Source organism: Aedes aegypti, chromosome 2, assembly GCF_002204515.2.
Source record: "Aedes aegypti strain LVP_AGWG chromosome 2, AaegL5.0 Primary Assembly, whole genome shotgun sequence".
Taxonomy (NCBI): Eukaryota; Metazoa; Arthropoda; class Insecta; order Diptera; family Culicidae; genus Aedes; species Aedes aegypti.
In genome coordinates, this window is record NC_035108.1 from 62,902,478 (window position 1) to 62,923,063 (window position 20,586).

The 20,586-nt window shown below is 35.2% G+C and overlaps 1 protein-coding gene across 22 annotated transcripts in view; it reads left to right on the top strand.

Annotated features, from left to right (window-relative positions):
• Nucleotides 1-20,586, top strand: part of LOC5576943 (sorbin and SH3 domain-containing protein 1) — a 554,761-nt gene that overhangs the window by 505,398 nt on the left and 28,777 nt on the right. The window contains exon 1 of one of the 22 annotated variants that reach the window (XM_001662976.2): nt 11,577-11,932. The exons of the other annotated variants lie outside the window; for them this stretch is intronic. Coding sequence (XP_001663026.2) covers nt 11,884-11,932 — 49 coding nt within the window. The 5' untranslated portion in view covers nt 11,577-11,883. Of the gene's footprint in view, nt 1-11,576; nt 11,933-20,586 lie in introns of those variants that run through there. 22 annotated transcript variants of the gene reach the window in all.

A 20,586-nucleotide genomic window follows, 5' to 3' on the forward strand; every position in this document is an offset into this window, starting at 1 on the left:
AAAATACGCACTTCTTATCCAAGGTCTGCGAACTGAGCATTCTATATTCACGACTAGCGTTGGGCAAATTTGCCCCTAACATCGATGTTACTGAATCGATTCTAATTTAAGCTCACAGACAAACAGACGTAACACTTAGAACAAATCTCAATTAAAATCATAGTCACGAGGGCATGTGCGCAATGCTAAAATTATTGTATTTGGCCGACGGGCCAACAGGTGGCGGTAGTGTGCAAACGTCAAACGCGAACAAAAACGATGCGAGCTATGCGTCATATTTTTGAATCGACCGTTTAAAAGGTGGTCGATGGACAATGATGAGAGTGTGACGTCTGTTTGTCTGTGTTAAGCAGTTGAATCGATTCTCTGGTTTAATCGAATCCTTTGCATCGATGTTTTTGAATCGATTCGAAACGAATTCAAATTGAAATTCATTTAATTAGAAATTCGACCAAATGCATTTGTTTTTGTATTTAACATATTTTGAGTTTGAAATTCTATAGCACATACTAAATACCTTATGGTTGGTACAAAATCCTGTTCCTTTTTTATCAACCCATTAATTAATAAGAATCTATTTCACCCGATTTTGGGTGCTCCAAACATTGATTCAATAAATCGGTTAATCGGAAGGAAAACATCGATTTTTGGAACATCGATTCAAAATCGCCTAACACTATTCACGACTCATGAGCAATCTTACTAAAAATCTTCCTTTCTGAACCTTGAACTCGATTCACATTCACACATTTTATTCCTAATCACTCGAACTCTTGAAACAAGAATTGATGGGTAATAAAAATCTCGTTTGAACTCACTAGGGTCGGTGTACCAATAGCCGTACAATAATGAACAAATATTCGAATTAAATAAAAAATAAAGCAAATGTTTACGTCATCTGAAATCTTTTTACCCTGGTTTCGTAAGAAAGATATAAATCCTACGAAAAAATGTATTCAATATCACTTGTGTATATACACAGGAACACAGGTGCATATGGTAACACTAATTATTGTTCCTACAATAGCACTAGCTTCACAGCGGAGGCAAAATACAAATTAAAATAGTATTTAACAAAAATTTCATATTGTTCCTCTAAGAAAAAGACCAAAAGCTTTTATTGGGTGTAAAAATGTTCATAGTCATATTGGCGTAGGAACAGAGGGGCCAGAATGTATTTGAAGAACTTCAACCTGGTTATGGTTTTTAGATGGAGGCAGAAACCTGGTATGAAAAAGTTTTACAAACCGACCATAGTTTTCTATTACAACAATGAATTGTTTCTTGATTTTACTTTATTCATTTTCCAACAGATTTGTAGCAAAGTTCTTGAAGCTAGCCTTCGGTTTTCCCTTAAGAGTTTTATAATCAATTTTCTCATGGAATATCACAGCATGGCATCGAAACTTTTGCTACAAACCTCTTGGAAATTACCGTTTTGATTCATATTATGGACACTTAAGGCTTCAGGGAAGTATAACACAGCATAGAGCATACATAATAAATAATTCTGTATGATTCCTCAACGTTATCGAGCGCCGGAAACCTTTAACTTTCGAATGGTGGGTAAAGAATACGCTTCCGCTACTTGAATAATTTAAAATAAATCGAAATGTATGGCCTTTTGATGATTCTTATACCGGACGCTTCCTCACTTTTGCCTTATATTCCGGACACATTGATTCGAATTCCGGACAGCTCATGAAAATCATGGTTAGAAAGGTCAAATCATCAATTGAAATCGTTAAACCACTAAAGAGACGTCTATGGCAGTTGGGCATTATAATTTTGCATAGATATTCACGGAAATAGCTTATTGAAATGAGCCTCGAAAAAGTGAACTTTTGAACGGCAAAAATTGAAACGTTTCATGTGAAATGTTTCCCGTACAAAGTAGAGTGTCCGGAATAAGAAGCTGTCCGGAAAATGAATCAAAACGGTAGTCAAATAATATTGTCAGATGTTTTCATACCGTTTTGATTCATATTATGGACACTTAAGGCCTCAGTGAAGTATCTGATCAGAAAACATATAAAATAAATCATTCTGTATGATTCCTCCACGTTATTGAGCCTTCAAAGCGCTTAACTTTCGAATGGTGGGTGAAGATTTTGATTCCGCAACATGAATAATTTTAAATAAATAGAAATGAGTGGACTTTTTATGATTCTTATTCCGGACGCTTCCTTACTTTTGCCTCATATTCCGGACACTTCGATTCGAATTCCGGATAGCTCGTGAAAATCATAAATAGAAAAGTCAAATCATCAATTGAAATCGGTAAACCACTAAACAGACGTATCAGGAAGTTGGGCATTATAAATTTGCATAGATATTTATGGAAAATGTTTATTAAAGTGAGCCTCGAAAGCAAGAACATTTGAGCGTCAAAAATTGAAACATTTCGTGTGAAATATTTCCCATACAAAGTTGAGTGTCCGAAATTTGAAGCTGTCCGTAATATGAATCAAAACGGTACTTTCAACATATTTTTTTCCTGGACAACAAAAAATTCCTTCTATATCTACTTTTTTCAAGAATTGATTACGGAATATCTTCCCGGAATCAACAATACAAAATTAACTAAACCTTTCAAAAGTTCAAAGTTCGCCCTCGCAATTCCTCCAAAAATTCATTCATTCTGTCAGATCTTATGCTGAAATATTTCGTTGAAAGTTCTACAAGATATTTCCTTGTAAATTGCAGCTTGCAATTTTAATGTGACATAACTCAGTCATCTTAAGTAATACTTATTCAGAAAAGAATCACTTCTTGCACTTACATCAAGAAAGTATGGTGATATTTTTTCAGCATGGTTTGGCAAAACCAAGTGATTTCTTCAATTCGCAATCGTGATGTCACAATCATCGATGCCCAGTTCAAATTTCAATGACGGCCTACTTCGCCTTCACTCAGGAAAAAATATTAATTAATTTATTAAACCTAAAACAAAAGCTGATGGAATTTCTGGATACAGCCGATTCTGTTTTTGCTCGGGGGATGCGTACCGTGCAAAAAAAGTTTTCAGTTCAAAATTTCAAAAACCGTGTAAAAAAAGTGACATCATTTCTCGTCGTTCCATGCAAAAATAAGGTTTTGGCGGAAAAATTTATATAGAAACTTTTTTTGCACGGCCGTGTAAAAAAAATCCGTGCAAAAACAGAATCGGGTGTGTATATATATATATATATATATATATATATATATATTATATGTATATATATATATATATATATATATATATATATATATATATATATATATATATATATATATATTTTTTTTTTTTTTTTTTTTTTTTTTTTTTTTTTTTTTTTTTTTTTTTTTTTTTTTTTTTTTTTTTTTTTTTTTTTTTGAAAAGTTCAAAAATGAATTGCAAAATCCTTAAATAAAATTATTGAAAATTTTCTTGAAAAAATCCTCAGAAGGGTCACTAGTGCTGATTTAAGAAAACAAATCTCGCGATAATATTTGAATGAATCTCTTATGATTTTTTCGGAAGAATCTTAGGACGCCATCTCAGGGGAAATAATAATATAATTATCTGAAAAAAAACCCTGAAAAATTGCTCGGGAAATTTGTGAGTATTTTTGTGAAAGAGTTTTTGAAAACAGTTGAACGTATTCCACTAGAAACTACAGTCGCCTCTCCACATCTCGATATCAAAGGGACCATCGAGATAGGGAGAGATCGCGACAAAGAACAATTTTCGATGAATACTAGATTGAAAAACACTCCGTTGCCAAGAAAGTAATACACAAACAGATGTCATTTTGCGCTCCTAATTTGTTTTGAATACCAAAACTTTGGTCTAGTAGCCTTCGATATTGGTCATATCGACATACGGAGAGAAAATTGAGAACCAAAAATCAACAGAAACACATCGAGATATGGAGATATCGAGATAAGGAGGACATCGAGATATGGAGAGTGAAAATGTATGCAGACTGAAGGGACTTATGAAGAAATCATCGACATAGGGAGAGATATCGAGATGTAGAACATCGAGATGTGGAGAGTCGACTGTATACACGAATTTCTGGTTTTTTTTTTTCTCTGGGGGCATTTTTGAAAAAAAAAAAAAAAAAAGGTAATGTTATTTTCAAAAGAATTTTCATTTATAGAGAAATCTTAGTAGGGAGACTTACGGCTTCGGCACCTTGCGACTATTATCGGCAACCAAATTTCAAACGCCAAATACACAGTATTTTACTATCAAAACACACCAATGAAAACATTCAGATGATTCTTCGTTCTGTCACCTATCCACTAACGAGATTTCCGAGATTTCGCCAAAGATGTCAGCAATTCAAATGCACACACCTCAAAATGCGACTGATTTGGAGCTGCCGAAGTGATTCGTTTGCAGCTCTTATGGGAAAGCTGCCGAACAGAATGAGGACATTTCTCGTGAAATCTTTGGAGAGACTGTTGACGTCATTTTTACTATTCTATATTTTTATATTGAAAACTGAAATTTACAAATAGCCTGATGGGTAGCGATATGAGACAAAATGACAAACAAAAAATAAAATCAGTAATCAATGCAAACTACGAAATTTTTGGAAATCGTGCTTATTACGACTGGTATTATTTCTGAAAAAAAAAAACAAATTTGCTAGCACCCATTTTAATAACACACCCAGACTGGATTGAACTAATGGAATTTATAACTACTATTGTAGGAAAAATTTAACCTTTCCAGTTAAATAAACGAGTTAAAAATCCCGGATATAGTTCGCTGACGTTACTGCCGTAACAGGGTCTTTCTAAAAAATAATCCAAACGCTCTAGGGGGAGGGGGTGAGTAACTTCTCGCGTTACGGAGCCCCCCCCCCCTCCTTGAGCGATTACTACAGAAATTGCACAAAGAATTCCTTCCATATTTTTGTTAAGATGAAAAATTCATCCAGGATTTTTTTCAACAGATACCCTCATAAATCACTCCAAGGATTTTTTTTTCAATGATTCGTTTCTTAAGGTGAAGATAAATCGAAGCCAAACTCCAAATTTTCAAGAGCACGGATCTAAAGAACCAAACATCCGTTTAAGCTGAAAACTTAATCGATTGATCACTAGCTGGTGGTGACCAATCGATTAGGTTTTAAGCTCTAGCGGATGTTTGGTTCTCCAGATCCGTGCTCTTGAAAATTTGGAGTTTGGCTTCGATTCATCTTCACCTTAAGGAAGTGATCTTTCTCGACACTCATCCAGTGATTTCTCCATACAATGCAGAAATAACTGCGGGGAGTTTTTTTTTCTTATTTCCAATCGGAGTTTCTTCAATATTATAACTAGGAACTTATCTCAATACAACCTTAAAAGATTTTTCTCAGGAATTCTTCAACATTATTTATCTTCCAAAAATGTTCCGAAAAAGTTCTCCAAGAAGATGCTAAGAAAATTAACCAGAAATAATTAGATAGAATCCCCAAAAAAAATCCTGTGGATATTTCTAAACTAAATCGAAAAACTATCACTGATTCTGGTGAGTGAAAAACTAACCGGATGAGTTAATATTGACACAAATAAAGTAAAAAAAATCACCGATTCCGGTAAAGTGGATGATAATTTCCTACAATAGAGAAGTCTTTTAAAGATCTCTGGATTTCTTCTACACTCTTGAGAAAGTCTTGGATAAGTCCCCCGAAAAAGCTGATGATCAACGAATCTCATAATTTCCTGTAGAATTTTCTAAATTAAATTCCTGGTATATCTCGAGTGGAACTCTTGATGGAATAACAGGAAGCATTGCTGTACCATTTTGTGGTGTTTAATTTTGATTTGGCAACATTGAGAATTTACTTCGAAAATTATCCACGAAATGTTTGAAAGAATAAATTTTTTTTTTTTTGAGAGATGTATAAGAAATCCCCGGTTGAATTTATGTTTAATTTTTGAAAGAATTCCTGTTAGATTGTGTGGAATAATTCTGTATAATTTATGGAACAATTCCTGTAATAATCTGTGGGGTACACTGAAAAATCAGGGCTTTTCAAGGAATTCTTGTTTGGCTTGTAAAAAAAAATAGCCCGATTTTTTTTTTTTTTGCTACCCCAGAATAACCAGTGTGTAATTTTTTGAAAAGAATTACTGTGGGAATATTAGCTCTATTGAAGAAGTTGGTAAAACTGAAATAAGCTTTCTAAGAAATCTTGTGAGAATTTCAGGGAGAATTAACAGAGTCCTCCCATTGTTGGAACAATTTTCTATAGCGAATTGCGAAGACATTTCTTCTGGCATAGCTTTAGAAATCATTTGAATGTTTTCAAACTTAATTCCCGAGAGAATCACTAGATGAATCTTTACAATAATCTCTGGACGAGTCTTTGAATGTATTCCTGAACAAAGCTCTAGAATTCCGAGGCTCTTCCATGATGAATCTTTAAACCTATGGAATATACGCGTAGTAATCTTTGGAGTACGAACCTTTATTTTTGAAAACTTGAAGACTGGCTTGGTTCAGAATACCCAAATAACAATGGATCCTAATAGAAATGTTCCCAGAACAATTCCTGGCTTCCTCAGGCTCAAGTTATAGAAAACCCCAGGATATTCGATGACACGAGGTTCTGTTAAAAATTACTATTAAAAAAAGGTTCAAACGCTACAGGGGTTCCAACATATTACCTATTAAGTTTTCCTTCAATTAGCTTAACACTTCAGTCGTCGCGAGTTGTATTTTGTACAACACTGGTGAAAAAAACCTCGCTTTTTTATTACAACAGCAGCGTGGTGGCTCTGACGGTGGTCAACCACGCGACGACTGGAAGGTTAAAAACCCTGAAGAAACTTCAGGAAAAAATCTATTAAATAATAACTAATAATCCTGAAAACGATTTTCCATGGGAATCCCAGGAGGAGCTCAGTGAAAACTGGCTAAGGAGTTCTTGGAGAAAGCGCTGAAAAAGCACGGAAATAATTCATAAACAAATCCCCGTGGGAATTCTCAGAGGAATCTCTTTAAAACACATGGTTGAATACCTTGAAAATTCGTTGAAGAATCACAAGAAATATTCATTTATTCATCGTGAGTACTTTCTAAGAACACTTGAAGGATTGTTTTACTGGATGAGACGAAAAAGAAATATTTTCTGTACTGAAAATAAAAATTTACAAATAGCATTTATGTGCACTGCACATTGTGCAGCGATGTCAGCCAAACTAAAAAACAAATAAAATCTATGCAAACTACGAAATTTGTGAAAATTGTGATTATTGCGACCGCTATTACTTCTGTAAAATAATAATTTGTTAGGCCCCTTAGGCCCCTTCCAGAAAAGTCCTAGCTAATCCAATGATTTTAAATATATTTTAACCCTCTAATATCAAACCCCGCTTTTAGACAGGGTACACTCTGGAATTTTATGTATTTTATCGTGGTTCGGAAATCAAAATGATTTTATTTTTGGTTTAGGTTTTATAACCTACAAATTTAACGTGTAATACAAAAACGTACCTTTTATATTTTTCTACGTTTAACCTATCACAGAAGAGCCGGATGGTATTAAAATAATTTGAAACCTGTCTTTCCGTTGGTTAAACGAAAAATAAATTTTGTACCGGAACAAAAATGGAATATTTTCGAAAGTACCGTAAAAACTTGATTTTTTATTATTGCCAAAAATCCGTAACCAGAAAAGTGTTCGAAAAATAATGAAAAAGGATAGGGATGTTCAAAAATAAAAATTATTAAAATCAAAAACGTGCTTTTAGGAAACGAAATATCTAGATCAAAAATAAAAATTATGGTATTAGAGAGTTAATAATATTTGACAATGTAGCTCTATGTAGGTCATTTTTGTTTTATCTTTATCAGTGAGATTTTTGGCCCTTGGGACCAACGGCTTTACTTCCCTTCCGAAGTAAGTCGTTATTATAACCTTTTTGTCATAAGTGACTATCTCGGAAATGAGATTCGATCCCAGGTCCTCGGTGTGAGAGGCGTGTGTTCTAACCACTACACAAGGTTCGTGCGTTATGTGTAGGTCGTTTTGAAAAACAAAAATGTAAAAAAAATCTTAAGAAGCCAAATTAATCTGTTGCTATACATTTTCAAAATGAAGGGTTAATTCAGTCGTCGCGCGGTTTGCCACCGTCAGAACCACCACGCTGATGCTGTGTACGATATGCGAGGTTTTTTCACCACTGTTGTACAAAATGCAACAGCGCGACGACTGAAGTGTTAAGTAAAATATTATGAATACTGAATACGTTTGTGCATCAGGAACAGTCAAATTTAATGCAAAAGAAATAAATAACATCCTGGAATAAGAGAATTGCATACCTCTTCTTATTCTTTCTTGCGCTACGGCTTCAATGGGACATATCCAGTTTCTCAGCTTAGTGTTCTATCAGTTCTTAAGGGGGCAGGATCCGTCATGAATCCTTGTAATGTCGATGATGATTTGCATTGGTGTTTGTGAGCACTGACTATTTTCCCTTTTTAGGTTTTTATTGTAGTAAATCACGACTTACCTGCGATTGATTATGTTCACAGGGTTATGGGATAATCAATAATTGCATTACAGTGTGGTTTTCCGCATAGAACTGCTTTATATCACTTAAATCTGCTTATTTTCACTCCTCGCTATAATTGATAGTCTTCACTAACACCATGACTATACGTACTTGCTTCAACAGCTACATGCACAAAAACCGGCAAGTCGAATTTTTCAATCGGAATTTTCCACCTTTTTCAAACTTTTCACGTCTTGAAAAACTGTTCAGCTTCTGTAAGATATATATTTCTTCCAAACTACACTAACATTTCTCACTTCTTAACTCTTTCAACTTCGTAAACTACTTTTTGAAACACGAAACTCTGGGGCGAACTTGATGTTGATATTGCTCAAGCAAAAAATATCGCAACTCACTACGAGACCTACGCATCAAGTAGAAATTGCCAGGAAAAACTATCGCATTCCAAGTCCGAAATGCGTCGCAATAAAACCCGCACAGTTGACCGTACACACACCATGCAGCAAACAAATCGGGCTAACATCATCAATCGATGGTTGCCAACATCATTTACTTATTTTTGCTAGAAGAGTCGAGATTCCGACTCACAAAGTTATAGAAAACTATAAAATTATAACATGGTTTAGTTTGCAAATCATTAGTGTATACATGATGATCTTTCCAATTAAATTGGCAGGAAGAAATCTTGCGCTTATTATGGTTTACTGCTAAGTTCATTATTTACAAATGATCATCATCCTACCAGCTGGCATCCTTGCTCGTCAGCTGTTATCCTGATGCCTCCCCATTTTCTCCCACCGTTTGTAAACAAACTTTTTGTAAGATTGAGCATGACTTTTTCTAATGAGCAAAATAATGTTATGGAATAGATGCTTCAGAATGTCACAGAATCAAAGTGAATAAATCCACGGTTAGTGTTTGAAATGATGTGGATGTGATCCTGTTTGAATCTATCGGGGAGGATTCTAAAATTAAGCCGAATAACTAAGCAACGACGGAAGAGACAGGGGAATCAAATAACTGTACATCTTCCTTGTCTGAAAAGTTCAATAATTATCAGCATATTAATTGAGTTGACCAAAAATAGACACTTGCAGAATATAGCATCCAATATTTTTTTTTCACTACTGCATTACGATTTTTTTTTCCACTGCAAGAGATCGTCTAATCGTTATCGATTTCATAAGATTTCATAACCACCCTTTTATGCTAGAGAATTATCGGCTTTGCCTATGTTCACAATTGATACTAAAATACTAAATATCATTTTATTTTGTATGGGTAAAGGCATCTAGCTTTAATTTTATCATGAGTGAGCTTTTTTTCAATTGTTTAGTTAGTGAGATAGCATGATTATAATGCACAATTTGTCAAATTTTCAACAAAATAAAATTTGCTGGTGCCATTGCAGAAATTTGGCGAAAGCAAAATCTGTCATTTGGAAAGCAGAGCCAGAAATATTTTTTTAATTGCGAAAAACGAGTAACATAATGAATTTGAAATTTCAATACTTTCCAAGCGGTCCCCGTTCTGCGAAAAGTAAAGCACGTGATTTTTATACTCCTCTTTCACATACACACTTGCACTGATTTTCTTCAGACATACCAATACAACAACATATCAGTCACTGATTATCGAAACCAAATTACGGAGCGTTGAACGTTAACTGCGACCGTTCTCTATCTATTAAGTTTTGCATATGAATATCATGCGGCAAGCACGAAGATAATTTGTGCTCTAGGCGTTCAGGAAAAATTCCCTTACAGATTCTCAACCGGCGAGATTCCAACCCACGCCCCTCAGCTTGATTCTGTTGAAATTCTATGAAGATTAAGATACCGTTTTGACTCGAATTCCGAGCACTCGGTTTTTGTATGGCGATTTGGTTGAAATGTTTCGCTGAAATATGTCATCAACCTACAAGAAAATGGCAGTCAATTGCAATTCAGTTTAAACGTCATTTAATCTATTTTATACCTCTGGAGTAGTGATGATCCGTTAGTTCGAGACCAGTAAAACTAGCTCAGATTTATTTATTTGCGAAATTATTCATTTGAATAGTATTTATTCGTGCTGTTCGGAATTTGAATCAAGGTGTTCGGAATATGAGTCAGAATAAACACAGTGTTCGGCATTTGAATCAAAATGTTGGTCAATACTTTTACGTAAAAACAATACTAAACAAGTTAAAATAAACAATTTTATCGGCAAACCCAACAGCTAACTGTTGGACCATGCAAAGAAATTTCCACAAATATCAGCTAATATATGCCTATCAGATACATGTGAAGTCACTGTTGGCCTTAAGTGTTCGGCATATGAGCCGAAACGGTACTACTACATGAAGAAGCTATCAAAAAATTGGGACGTGTATTAATGAAAAATGCAAGAGTTTTATATTAGTTTATATAAAACCACTACAATGAACCACTATAATTACCCTTAAAAAATTATTTCCGTTTTCTTACCTAATGATTAGGAAAGTTTTACTTGTTAGTCTTAAGTAACAATTATTCAGGGTAAATTACGGCTTCGGATTCGACTATTCTCGGCAACCAAAATTTTAACTGCAATTTTACAGTATTGCTTTTTGGTTGTAAGCTTTTCTTTGATAAGATTATCGAGACTAATCAAACAATTTCCCCAGAATTTGAATAAGTTGTAATAATTACGATTCAATTTTGCTGATTTCGAGTTGCCGATAATGGAACAACAGGTATACTCACAATTCTTGTGGGAAATGCTGCCGAAGAAAATCATGTTGCTGACAATAGTCGCATTGACATGAGAAGTTCGAAGCATTGTAAAAAGCTTTCCAAAAACATTCGACAACTCTGTCGGTATGAATAAGTAGACGATTAGGCAGCGCATAAATGTGAACAAGCAGAAACGTAATTTATTTGTGTATGTCCAAAAAAACTACAAAAGAAGCGCATTGTCGGCATAGACTGCCGAGAGTACGTTTATTCCCCCATATCTCTCTTCATAAGATCCCCGTCGATGTCTGTCAATTGCAAACCAGCGTCAATCCAATCTCACAGCACCCAACAGATTACATCCGTTGACTGAGTCAGACGGCAACGAGTAACAATTCGTCAGAGACACGTGTGTTCCGTGACTAGGTAACTACTTACTTCTCAGCTATCCATAGAGTGAAAGCATAACGAAGTCACCGCAGTACAAACAGTGGGTACTACACAGTCATTAGCGTGAGCAGCCGTAAACAAAAGTGCAGGGAGAAAAGTGCATATCTGCCAGCCACACTAGATGTGGAAAGCTCAACGACTACGGCAAGAGGTGTGAATAAGAAAAGTGGTACTTTGTTAGGGTCGTTTGTGTGGGACAACAGTTGGTTTGTGAGTGCCACCGGTCAACAACTTCGACCGCGCCAGAGACGTGACGATGAGGATTACATTTAGCATAACTAATGCCACCCGGCGCAAGGCTAGGGGTGAGTCGGAAATTTCGGTAGCTAATATGAATTTTATGATTTCGCCAAATGTTTTGTTTCGCTTGACAAGCACCGACACTTTTGAATTATGCACTGCACTGTTGTAAGTAGGTCCGTTCGAAATATGTTTTGGGGAAAACCAGTGACCGCGAGAGCATGAGCATGTTAATCCATGTTTCCCGTTGTGAAAACTCGGCATTCTAAAAAAAATTAAAGCACTGTCTGGGAAAACAACGGATGTTCCGACACTGGATCACTGCTGGAACGCTGATGAACAAGCACGATATGCATCGACGCACAGAGGAGTAACTAGAACAAATTCATGACTATAATTAAAAGAAAAAAAAAATAGATTTTTGATAACGCTATAATTTAAAACAATGCTATTGCCGCATGTCCATATGTAGGAGACGTTACAAAACATTAATAAACTGTGAGGATATTGCAAAAAATAACATTCGGAGAACTGACACTTGGGGAAAAGTAGTACAATAAATCGTATTGAAAAGACCATCGAAATAATTTTAGCCTTGATTGACCAAAATTGCTCCTGTGTGGCGACGGAAGCATTCGTCCGCTATTATTCCCGGCTATGCTCTGGATCTGGAACGGGGGGAAAAGCGTAGGTCGGAAGGCCACGTGTGTGTGTGATGTACCTATTTAGTAACACACGCAGTCGCGGACATGCCAGAGCAGTATCAATTGTGCACATAATGATGATGAATAGCGGTTTCTGTGACCTCAACAATCGAAGCGCAACCACTGCCGCGTAACTTGACAAGGGCTTTGCCGGCACTCACAAAAAAATGAACTGTAAATATAATAAAAATTGGTCATCTGGACCACCCGAAATGGCCCATTTTGGACTCGCATGCAGACGAGGCTTTCTGCGGTTTGTGTGGCAGTTTCGGTGGTAAAATGATGGGTTTTCCGTCGCTAGATTGAGTAGAGCCATAACGCGTGGCCAATAAAGCGTTGATCACTTGCTGAAAATCTGGCCCACAAAATTTAATGTGGTGACTGAATGGTTGCATGCTGAGCGTGAGATGTTCATGACAATGTTATTTCGTTAGTGTGTAGATAGCATCAGAAAAATATGACGTGCTATCGACAAGCGAGCGTGTCACTACAATAGCCACTAAAATATGCGATATTTTTCCATTATACAGTTGATGGCCGTGTATGTGGTTCATTAGCCTGTGAGACCTAACGACAGTGTTAGCTCTCAGTTAAGATCTGTGGAGATGCAGGCTTTGTCTCAGTTGGGACGTAACGCCAGAAAAAAAAAGAAGAATAAAACAGCGCGCATCGTACCTTCCCAGTAAACACACCATCGTATATGATAGGATAAGAGTACAAATGTGGAGGCGATATACGTACATTTTGCATGTAGCCTTATGGTGCATGTACGTATATCGCCTCCACATTTGTACTCTTATGCGCTATCTTATACGAATTCGTGTTTACTGGGTTCGTGCGGTACGTACACGAATTCTCTCTGCTCTTGGAAGTTTTTTTAAAGCAATAAAACAGTACTTTTCAGTGCTAAAATTAAAAACGGTACTTTTCAGTACTATTTTTTCTACTATTGGTCCCTTTACGATCCTTGTTTGGATCCGTGCCTTCGATTTTCCATTGGACCCGTTAGCAAAAGCTAGCGTAGTAATCCTTCTTGGACACCGTCTTGGAAAAAACCTCTTAGGAAGTCTCGTCTTCTTTCGTTTATTCACTAAACATGCTTGCAACGAAAAACAAAAGGAAGGGTGAATCTCTGAATTCACAACTTCCTTCCAAAAAAGTAGGATTTAAAACTGACACTAAACGTGACAAGAATGGAAGAAACGTCGTTTCTCCGGAATGCGAACTTTTTTCCAAAGGTGAAATGGATAATGTTGATAATTGCATCGAAATGAGCAATTAGTTCGATGCTCTAGACAAATTTCCCGAACACCAAATCGAAGCAGTCTCTAGCCCAGGCTCTTTGATTCAAGTGAGGAAGCAAAGAGTGTCACCTATCGTGGTCAGTTGTTCCGAATTTGGGGGATTTAGGCAGGGAATCTTGAACTCCATTAGGGGAATCAAGGTCTCCTTCCAAATCGCAAAGAAAGGAGACTGTCGCGTTTTGTCGGATACTCTTAAAGATCGCGAAATTCTTCTCAATCATCTTGAAGAGAAGAAGCACAAATGTTTTACTAATGACGACAAAACTGAACGTTTGTTCAAAGTCGTCTTGAAAGGTGTCTCAAGTGACTATAAGTCACCTGACGAGATCCAAAATGGAATAAATGATTTACTTGGATTTTCCCCCAGTTCAAGTAATCATTAAGAAAAAGAGAACCCAATCTGGAGTTCGTCGGAAAGGACTTTCTCAGGAATATTATTTAGTTCACTTAAATAAAGTGATCTCAATAATATTAAAGCTTACGAAAATGCAAGACTTATGTTCGATGTCCTTGTGACATGGGAACAATTCCAGAAACCTGAAGAATTTCCAGAACCCCACTCAGTGTCGTCGGTGCCAAAAGTGGGGTCATGGGTATCGTGGCAGTATAAACACCCGGGGCAGAATGGACACCCCCTGTATCTTTGCATACACAAATAATTTTAAACTTTAGATGCAACCAATATTTTAGTTATCAGTAAAAGGTTATCTACTGAAACAATTGTATAATTATCATTGGTTTTTAATCGAAAAAAATATAATATTCTCGCCTCACAAAATAAAGTTTGAAAGGCAAACGACTGCAAATTGCCCGTTAGCTTCTGAATGAATCTTTTATTATTTATGTTGTATTCGAAAATACAGTTGATTTTAAAAACAGTGAAAAAAAACTTAAAATAAAAAGATCGTCTTATGTTGGGGCAAAATGGACACCGGCTGACAGAGTAGATCTGACACTTTCAAATGAAAAAAATATTACTTAAAATACGAAATGAATCTAAAGTATTCAATGTTCAAAGTAATAATTATATTGCGGTACCAAAAATCGGTTGATAATCGTCAATTGTGAATTATAACTTTCCTGGAAGCAACACTGAAAGCATTACTACGAAAAAGGCTTCGAATGGATTTAATCGTCCTTGAGTGACACGCTGACATATGGTGAAAGCCTGTGTGTAATCCTTTTTTCGAGGTCCTATGAATTGTCGTGGAACAAAATCCTCATAAAAGTTAAGGTGTTCATACTGCCCCACAGGGGTGTCCACTTTGACCCGCAAGCTAAAAGCTGACTATCAAATATAAAATTTTAAAACATGTTTCCGGAAACAAAATACATTGTTTTTAATTATGGAACAATGTTTAACAAACGCCTAAATGTTCTAAAAAGCATACTACATTTAAAAAAACAGAACAATATGGCAATATATCAACAATATATTATGTCTTGCCAGTAAAAATGGCAAATTCCTTAGAGTGTCCATACTGCCCCATGTCCCCCTACTAAACATTACCGCATGGATGCTAGATTTATGGTTTGCGGATATTCTTCTCACGCTAAGAACGTCTATCCTGTGAAGAGCGATACTAAAATGTTTGTATGTGCAAATTTCGGGGACAACCCTATATCTATCTTTTGCTTTAACGAATCGACGAGGCTCGTACCAGGCAGATAAACGGCAATGTCTTTCGTTTCCAGAATTCCCCAGGCAGAGTCTCCAACAATGTTAATTTTTCAGTTAACGATCAATGCTCCGTCATCGTAATCATCGTCATCATCGAAACTTCAAAAGCAGTTTTTCTGTTCAAAACTGAAAATTAATCAATGAAAATGTGTTCACTGTGTTTCGGTTGGCGAATAGAATACAGTGAACACATTTTCCTCTAAATTTTCTTGATTTTGAACGACAAAACTGCTTTCGAAAATTCCGAAATAAATGACGGATCCTGCCCCCTTAATGATCGCTTGCTTACGAATCATACCTATCAGGTAAATTATAAGCATGCTTATTCACAAATAGGGTTACCATCCGTCCTTATTTAGTCCTAATTTTGAGCCTTTTTTTTTGAGGTGTCCTGATTTATTTTTCACTAGTGGTCCAGGCAAACTTCGTCTTGCCATCAAGTAGGCTGTTGAAAAACGCCATGGAACTCTCCGTGCAAAATGGAAGTTCTGTTCACTCCTGTTTTTTCAACTTTCCCGTTAAATATCCTTTGCTTTTTATATACACAAACACGTCGGAACACTTCAGGAACATAACTATGGAAGAATCATTCTAATCCGTCGAGCCGTTCTCAAGCCATTTCATGACATACAAACACCACTCCATTTTTATTTATATAGATTTCAAGTTTGTTCCTGGTTTTTCCTGCTTGGCGAACAACGTGGGATGTCAGAGATATTTCGAATTAGGAAAAGCTATACCAATATCGAAAAACAGCTAGAATTTTCAAATGACATCTATCCAAAAATCCATTTTAAGTTTTGTGGTTAAAAACTAGCTGCATAGAAAATTTGGGATGCGTTTCATACTGTATTGCAATACCTTCAGGTTCAGTCGATGTCTGACGATTCTGATGTTGCTTATAAAATCCTTTGAGCTCGTACTGAAACACAAACTATCATTTTTAGTGTATTTTCGCATAATTCTATCGCTATAAGAATGAAAGAGATCTTTGAAAGTCCGATTATTAATTTCACCACAGATGGTAGCAATAAATATGTTTCTTATCTTTGTGCAATGTTTTGATGCATCGCAATGAGACATTCTCTCATTATTTTGCATTATTTTTGTAACTCAACAAAATATTAAAAAAGAAGGCTTGTACAATTGCTGCCATTATTGAAAATGTTCTTAAAGGGCACAATTTGCAATTCCAATGGAGTTTTTTCCTGTGTTAGGCGTATTACACTGCGGCCATTTGGTTGATCTTTCAGTGGAGTTAAAATTTATAAAAAAAACATGACCGAAACTATTTTCAAATTTAAACCAGGGGAGCACGACCGACTAGCATCTGAGTTTTTGGAAAGATCCTCAACAAATGTCTCTCAGAATCGTGTTGAACTTACAGTTGGTTTCCAGTGAAGATCTTTGCCAATACTCTCCCAAAAACTTTGATTGATATTTTGTAGGACTCTTTATGAATTTCTAGCGAGATTTATTGCGAATTATCACGAGAACTCAATGAAAAAGAACCTTCCTTGGAAAACTTTAAAGAGATTCTTAGCAGATTTTTTTTCTGAAACTATGATTCAAAAAATCCAAGCGGCCTTTTCTTGGAGATCTGTAATTAATTTCCGAAAAGAGTTTAAGTAGATTAGGCTGTTTTTTGACATTCTTTGTAATTTCTTAGAGAGATCTTGATCAGGCACTGAGCAGATTTCTGTTAAAATCATCGGTAAATTGCTGCTTGTTGCAGGATTTCCTGGACTGGATGTTTTGAGACCCTCGATAGATTCTTAAATGGATCCTGTTGTTTAATTCCTGACAAAGTGCTTGATTTAATTTTAAGCAAAAGTCTGGCAAAGAGAATCCCTACCGTTGTTTTTGGCAAACTTCAAACAATAATCTTGAGAAAATATTTGTCAGATACCTAGCAAAATAAAAAATCAAAACACCCTAGTGTCTTCTAAAAAGTGATAGATTATTGAACAATGGTGTACAAGGCTGAACACCGTGACAGCTGAACAATATTTTGAAGAAAAGCTTATAGAACATTCTTCTCCAGCAGTACACTCAAAGCTGAATTTCAAGTTGAAAAAAACTTTTTTCCATCTACAGTTTTTACTTTTGTTCAGCAAGCATTAATTACATTGATTAAAGGTTATTTAAAGCTTTAATCAAATCAACATCCACTGTCGAAAAAATGTCAACTAAAGTTTGGGTCGTTCATGTAAGTACGTCCTGTTTATTTGAAAACCGTTTCATTAAACTTGTTAGACAACAAATCTTCCAATCACGAAACGGACATACTTTAAACGCACACAGGCATTTATTTTCTCGAATAAAAAACACCTGAATTCGGCATCGATGAGCTTGCGTGACAACAAGATGAAATACCATAAGGACGCCATTCACCGCTCATTTAAAAATGTTTAACATGATAAAAATTGTCAAAAATCGGATGTTCGATATTTTTCACAACTTCTTGCACTAGACGCAAGATAAAACATTTGTTTTTGTTGGAAAAATGTTGAAAAGTTAAAAATGTATAATGGTACCGATTAACATGTATGTCAATGATACATGTTTAGGTCGCCATTCACCGCTCATCATAAGTATGAGGTCCTATAAAATTAATTTTCATTAGCAGGTTGTTATCTTTGCACTATAGTACGACAACATATTAAACCGTGGCAGATAAAAGGCATTTTTCGAAATGCCATAATAAAATCATTGTTAAACTCATATTTACCGCCTTAAACAGCCTAAAAAATTTTTTATTAATAATATATAAAATGAAATCAGATGAATTTCATTTCAATACAATCCATTTTGGTATACTAATGCATGCTGACAACTTTTATTGCGAAGATTCGTTCAGATTTTTTTAAATAATTTAATGAGCGGTGAATGGCGTCCTTACGGTACTACACTCGATTACGTAGATATTTTTCATTAACTGAACAAAGCGGTAGTAATATTTGATTTTTCACTATAACCATCACAAAATTAGATGATAACAATTAAACAGATTAAAAATTATCGAGGATTCTATTTTAAAACAAAAATCACAACACACTTTTGACAGCTAATTGAAATGTTTGCGCATAAAACTAAAATCGCTTCTCCAGCCTCAATGCAACCTTTAACATAGCCCTTATTCAGACATGTTGACAAGTTATTCTCTTGTTTTGAATGATGTTCACACAGTCTCATGTGGAGTAGTTGTGAAGGTAAGTGACTATAAATCAGTCAATGTAAGTTCCATTCTCAATTGATCATCATTATTAATCTTCGTCTTTAAATTCCAGCTCACATCTCTACTATGTGTTTGAAATGGTTAGCGACATTGATAAAATCTGAATATATGCACCTGTAAATATTTCAACTTTTTTTAATTTATTGTTGAATAATGGATGAATAAGCGATTGTTAGGCTTTTGAAAGTTGCCATCTGTTCTAAAAATAGAACTAACTAAATAAAATCGCCAGAATTAGAAATAGAAGAAAGAAAAGCTGATTAAAAGTGTGAGGAGTTTATGAACAGCTTTTGTTCAAACAAAAGCTGATTTGCCTTAGTTATAAAAGCGTTTGAGCAGCTTCAAATTGTTACCTGGGTACCCTCTTCACAAGCTAATTTTCTTCAGTCAGGAAATTGTTCGAATCTTTTAATTTCGAATGAATTTACCCAAGAAAACTCGTATGGCGACATTGTAGCAGGCAGTTTCAGCTACTCCCCTTCAAATTGTCTTCGTACATATGGACAAAAAATTAGTAAACAAATTGTTATCAAATTACGTTTTTCTAATGGATCCAAATATTTTTTTTAAATATTTTAAATTGGAATGCTGGTTGTTTGAGTGGTAAAGAGGACGAGCTGTTTAATTTTCCAACAGCCATGGATGGCAATACATATAGCAGTTATTACTGAAACTTATTTGTAGCCTGGATGCAAACCCAAAAGAGATCCAACCTTTTTTGTTTATCGTAAAGATCTACGGGCATGTGGGAGAGTTGCAATCATCATTCATAGGCGTATAAAACATCAACTTTTTTCGTAATTTGAATCCAAAGTTTTTGAAGCTTTTGGTGTTTTGGTTGAAACACAGCTTGGTAAATGTATTTTCATCAAGAAACTTCCAGACAGTATCTTATCACTCTTGGGGGATATATATATATATATATATATATATATATATATATATATATATATATATATATATATATATATATATATATATATATATATATATATATATATATATATATATATATATATATATATATATATATATATATATATATATATATATATATATATATATATACAACAAATGTTTTCAGTTGGCATATTTTCCTGACAAATGGAAAAATGCCAAGGTTGTAACAATTTTAAAACAAAAAAAAATCCTGCAGAAGCTTTCAGCTATCGCACATTCAGCTTACTTTCCTCCATCAGTAAACTTTTTGAAAAGGTCATTTTGAACAGAATGATGGTCCACGCCAACGAAAATTCAATGTTTGCCAATGAACAGTTCGGATTCCGCCATGGACATTCGACCACTTATCAACTTTTACGTGGATCGGTTCCAACAAATCTGAAGGCTATTCTACTGGTCTTGCTCTTCTAGTCATAGAAAAAGCATTCCACAGTGTTTGGCATGAAAGCTGGATTGTAAAATAAAAAACTTTAATTTTACAATATACATTGTTAGAATAATCCAAAGTTAGCTGTCAAATCGTACACTGCAAACTAATAATCAGAACTCCAAGTATGAAAGATTTCCCATAAGAGCTGGTATTTCCCAAGGCAACATTTTGAAACCAATATTATACAATATTTTCACATATGGTCGCCGTTAAGTCAGAGGGGACCAAGTACAAAATTTGAGAAAATTGGATTATTCTCTCATTAGATGCAAAATTACTTTACCTCCGTTACACTTTGAACAATGCTGTAAACTGTGAGAGATATGTAACAAATTTACTCTGGATGATCAATAAAAATCAATAAAAGTGTGCAGTCAGAGAGGACCAAGTGCTTATTACCAT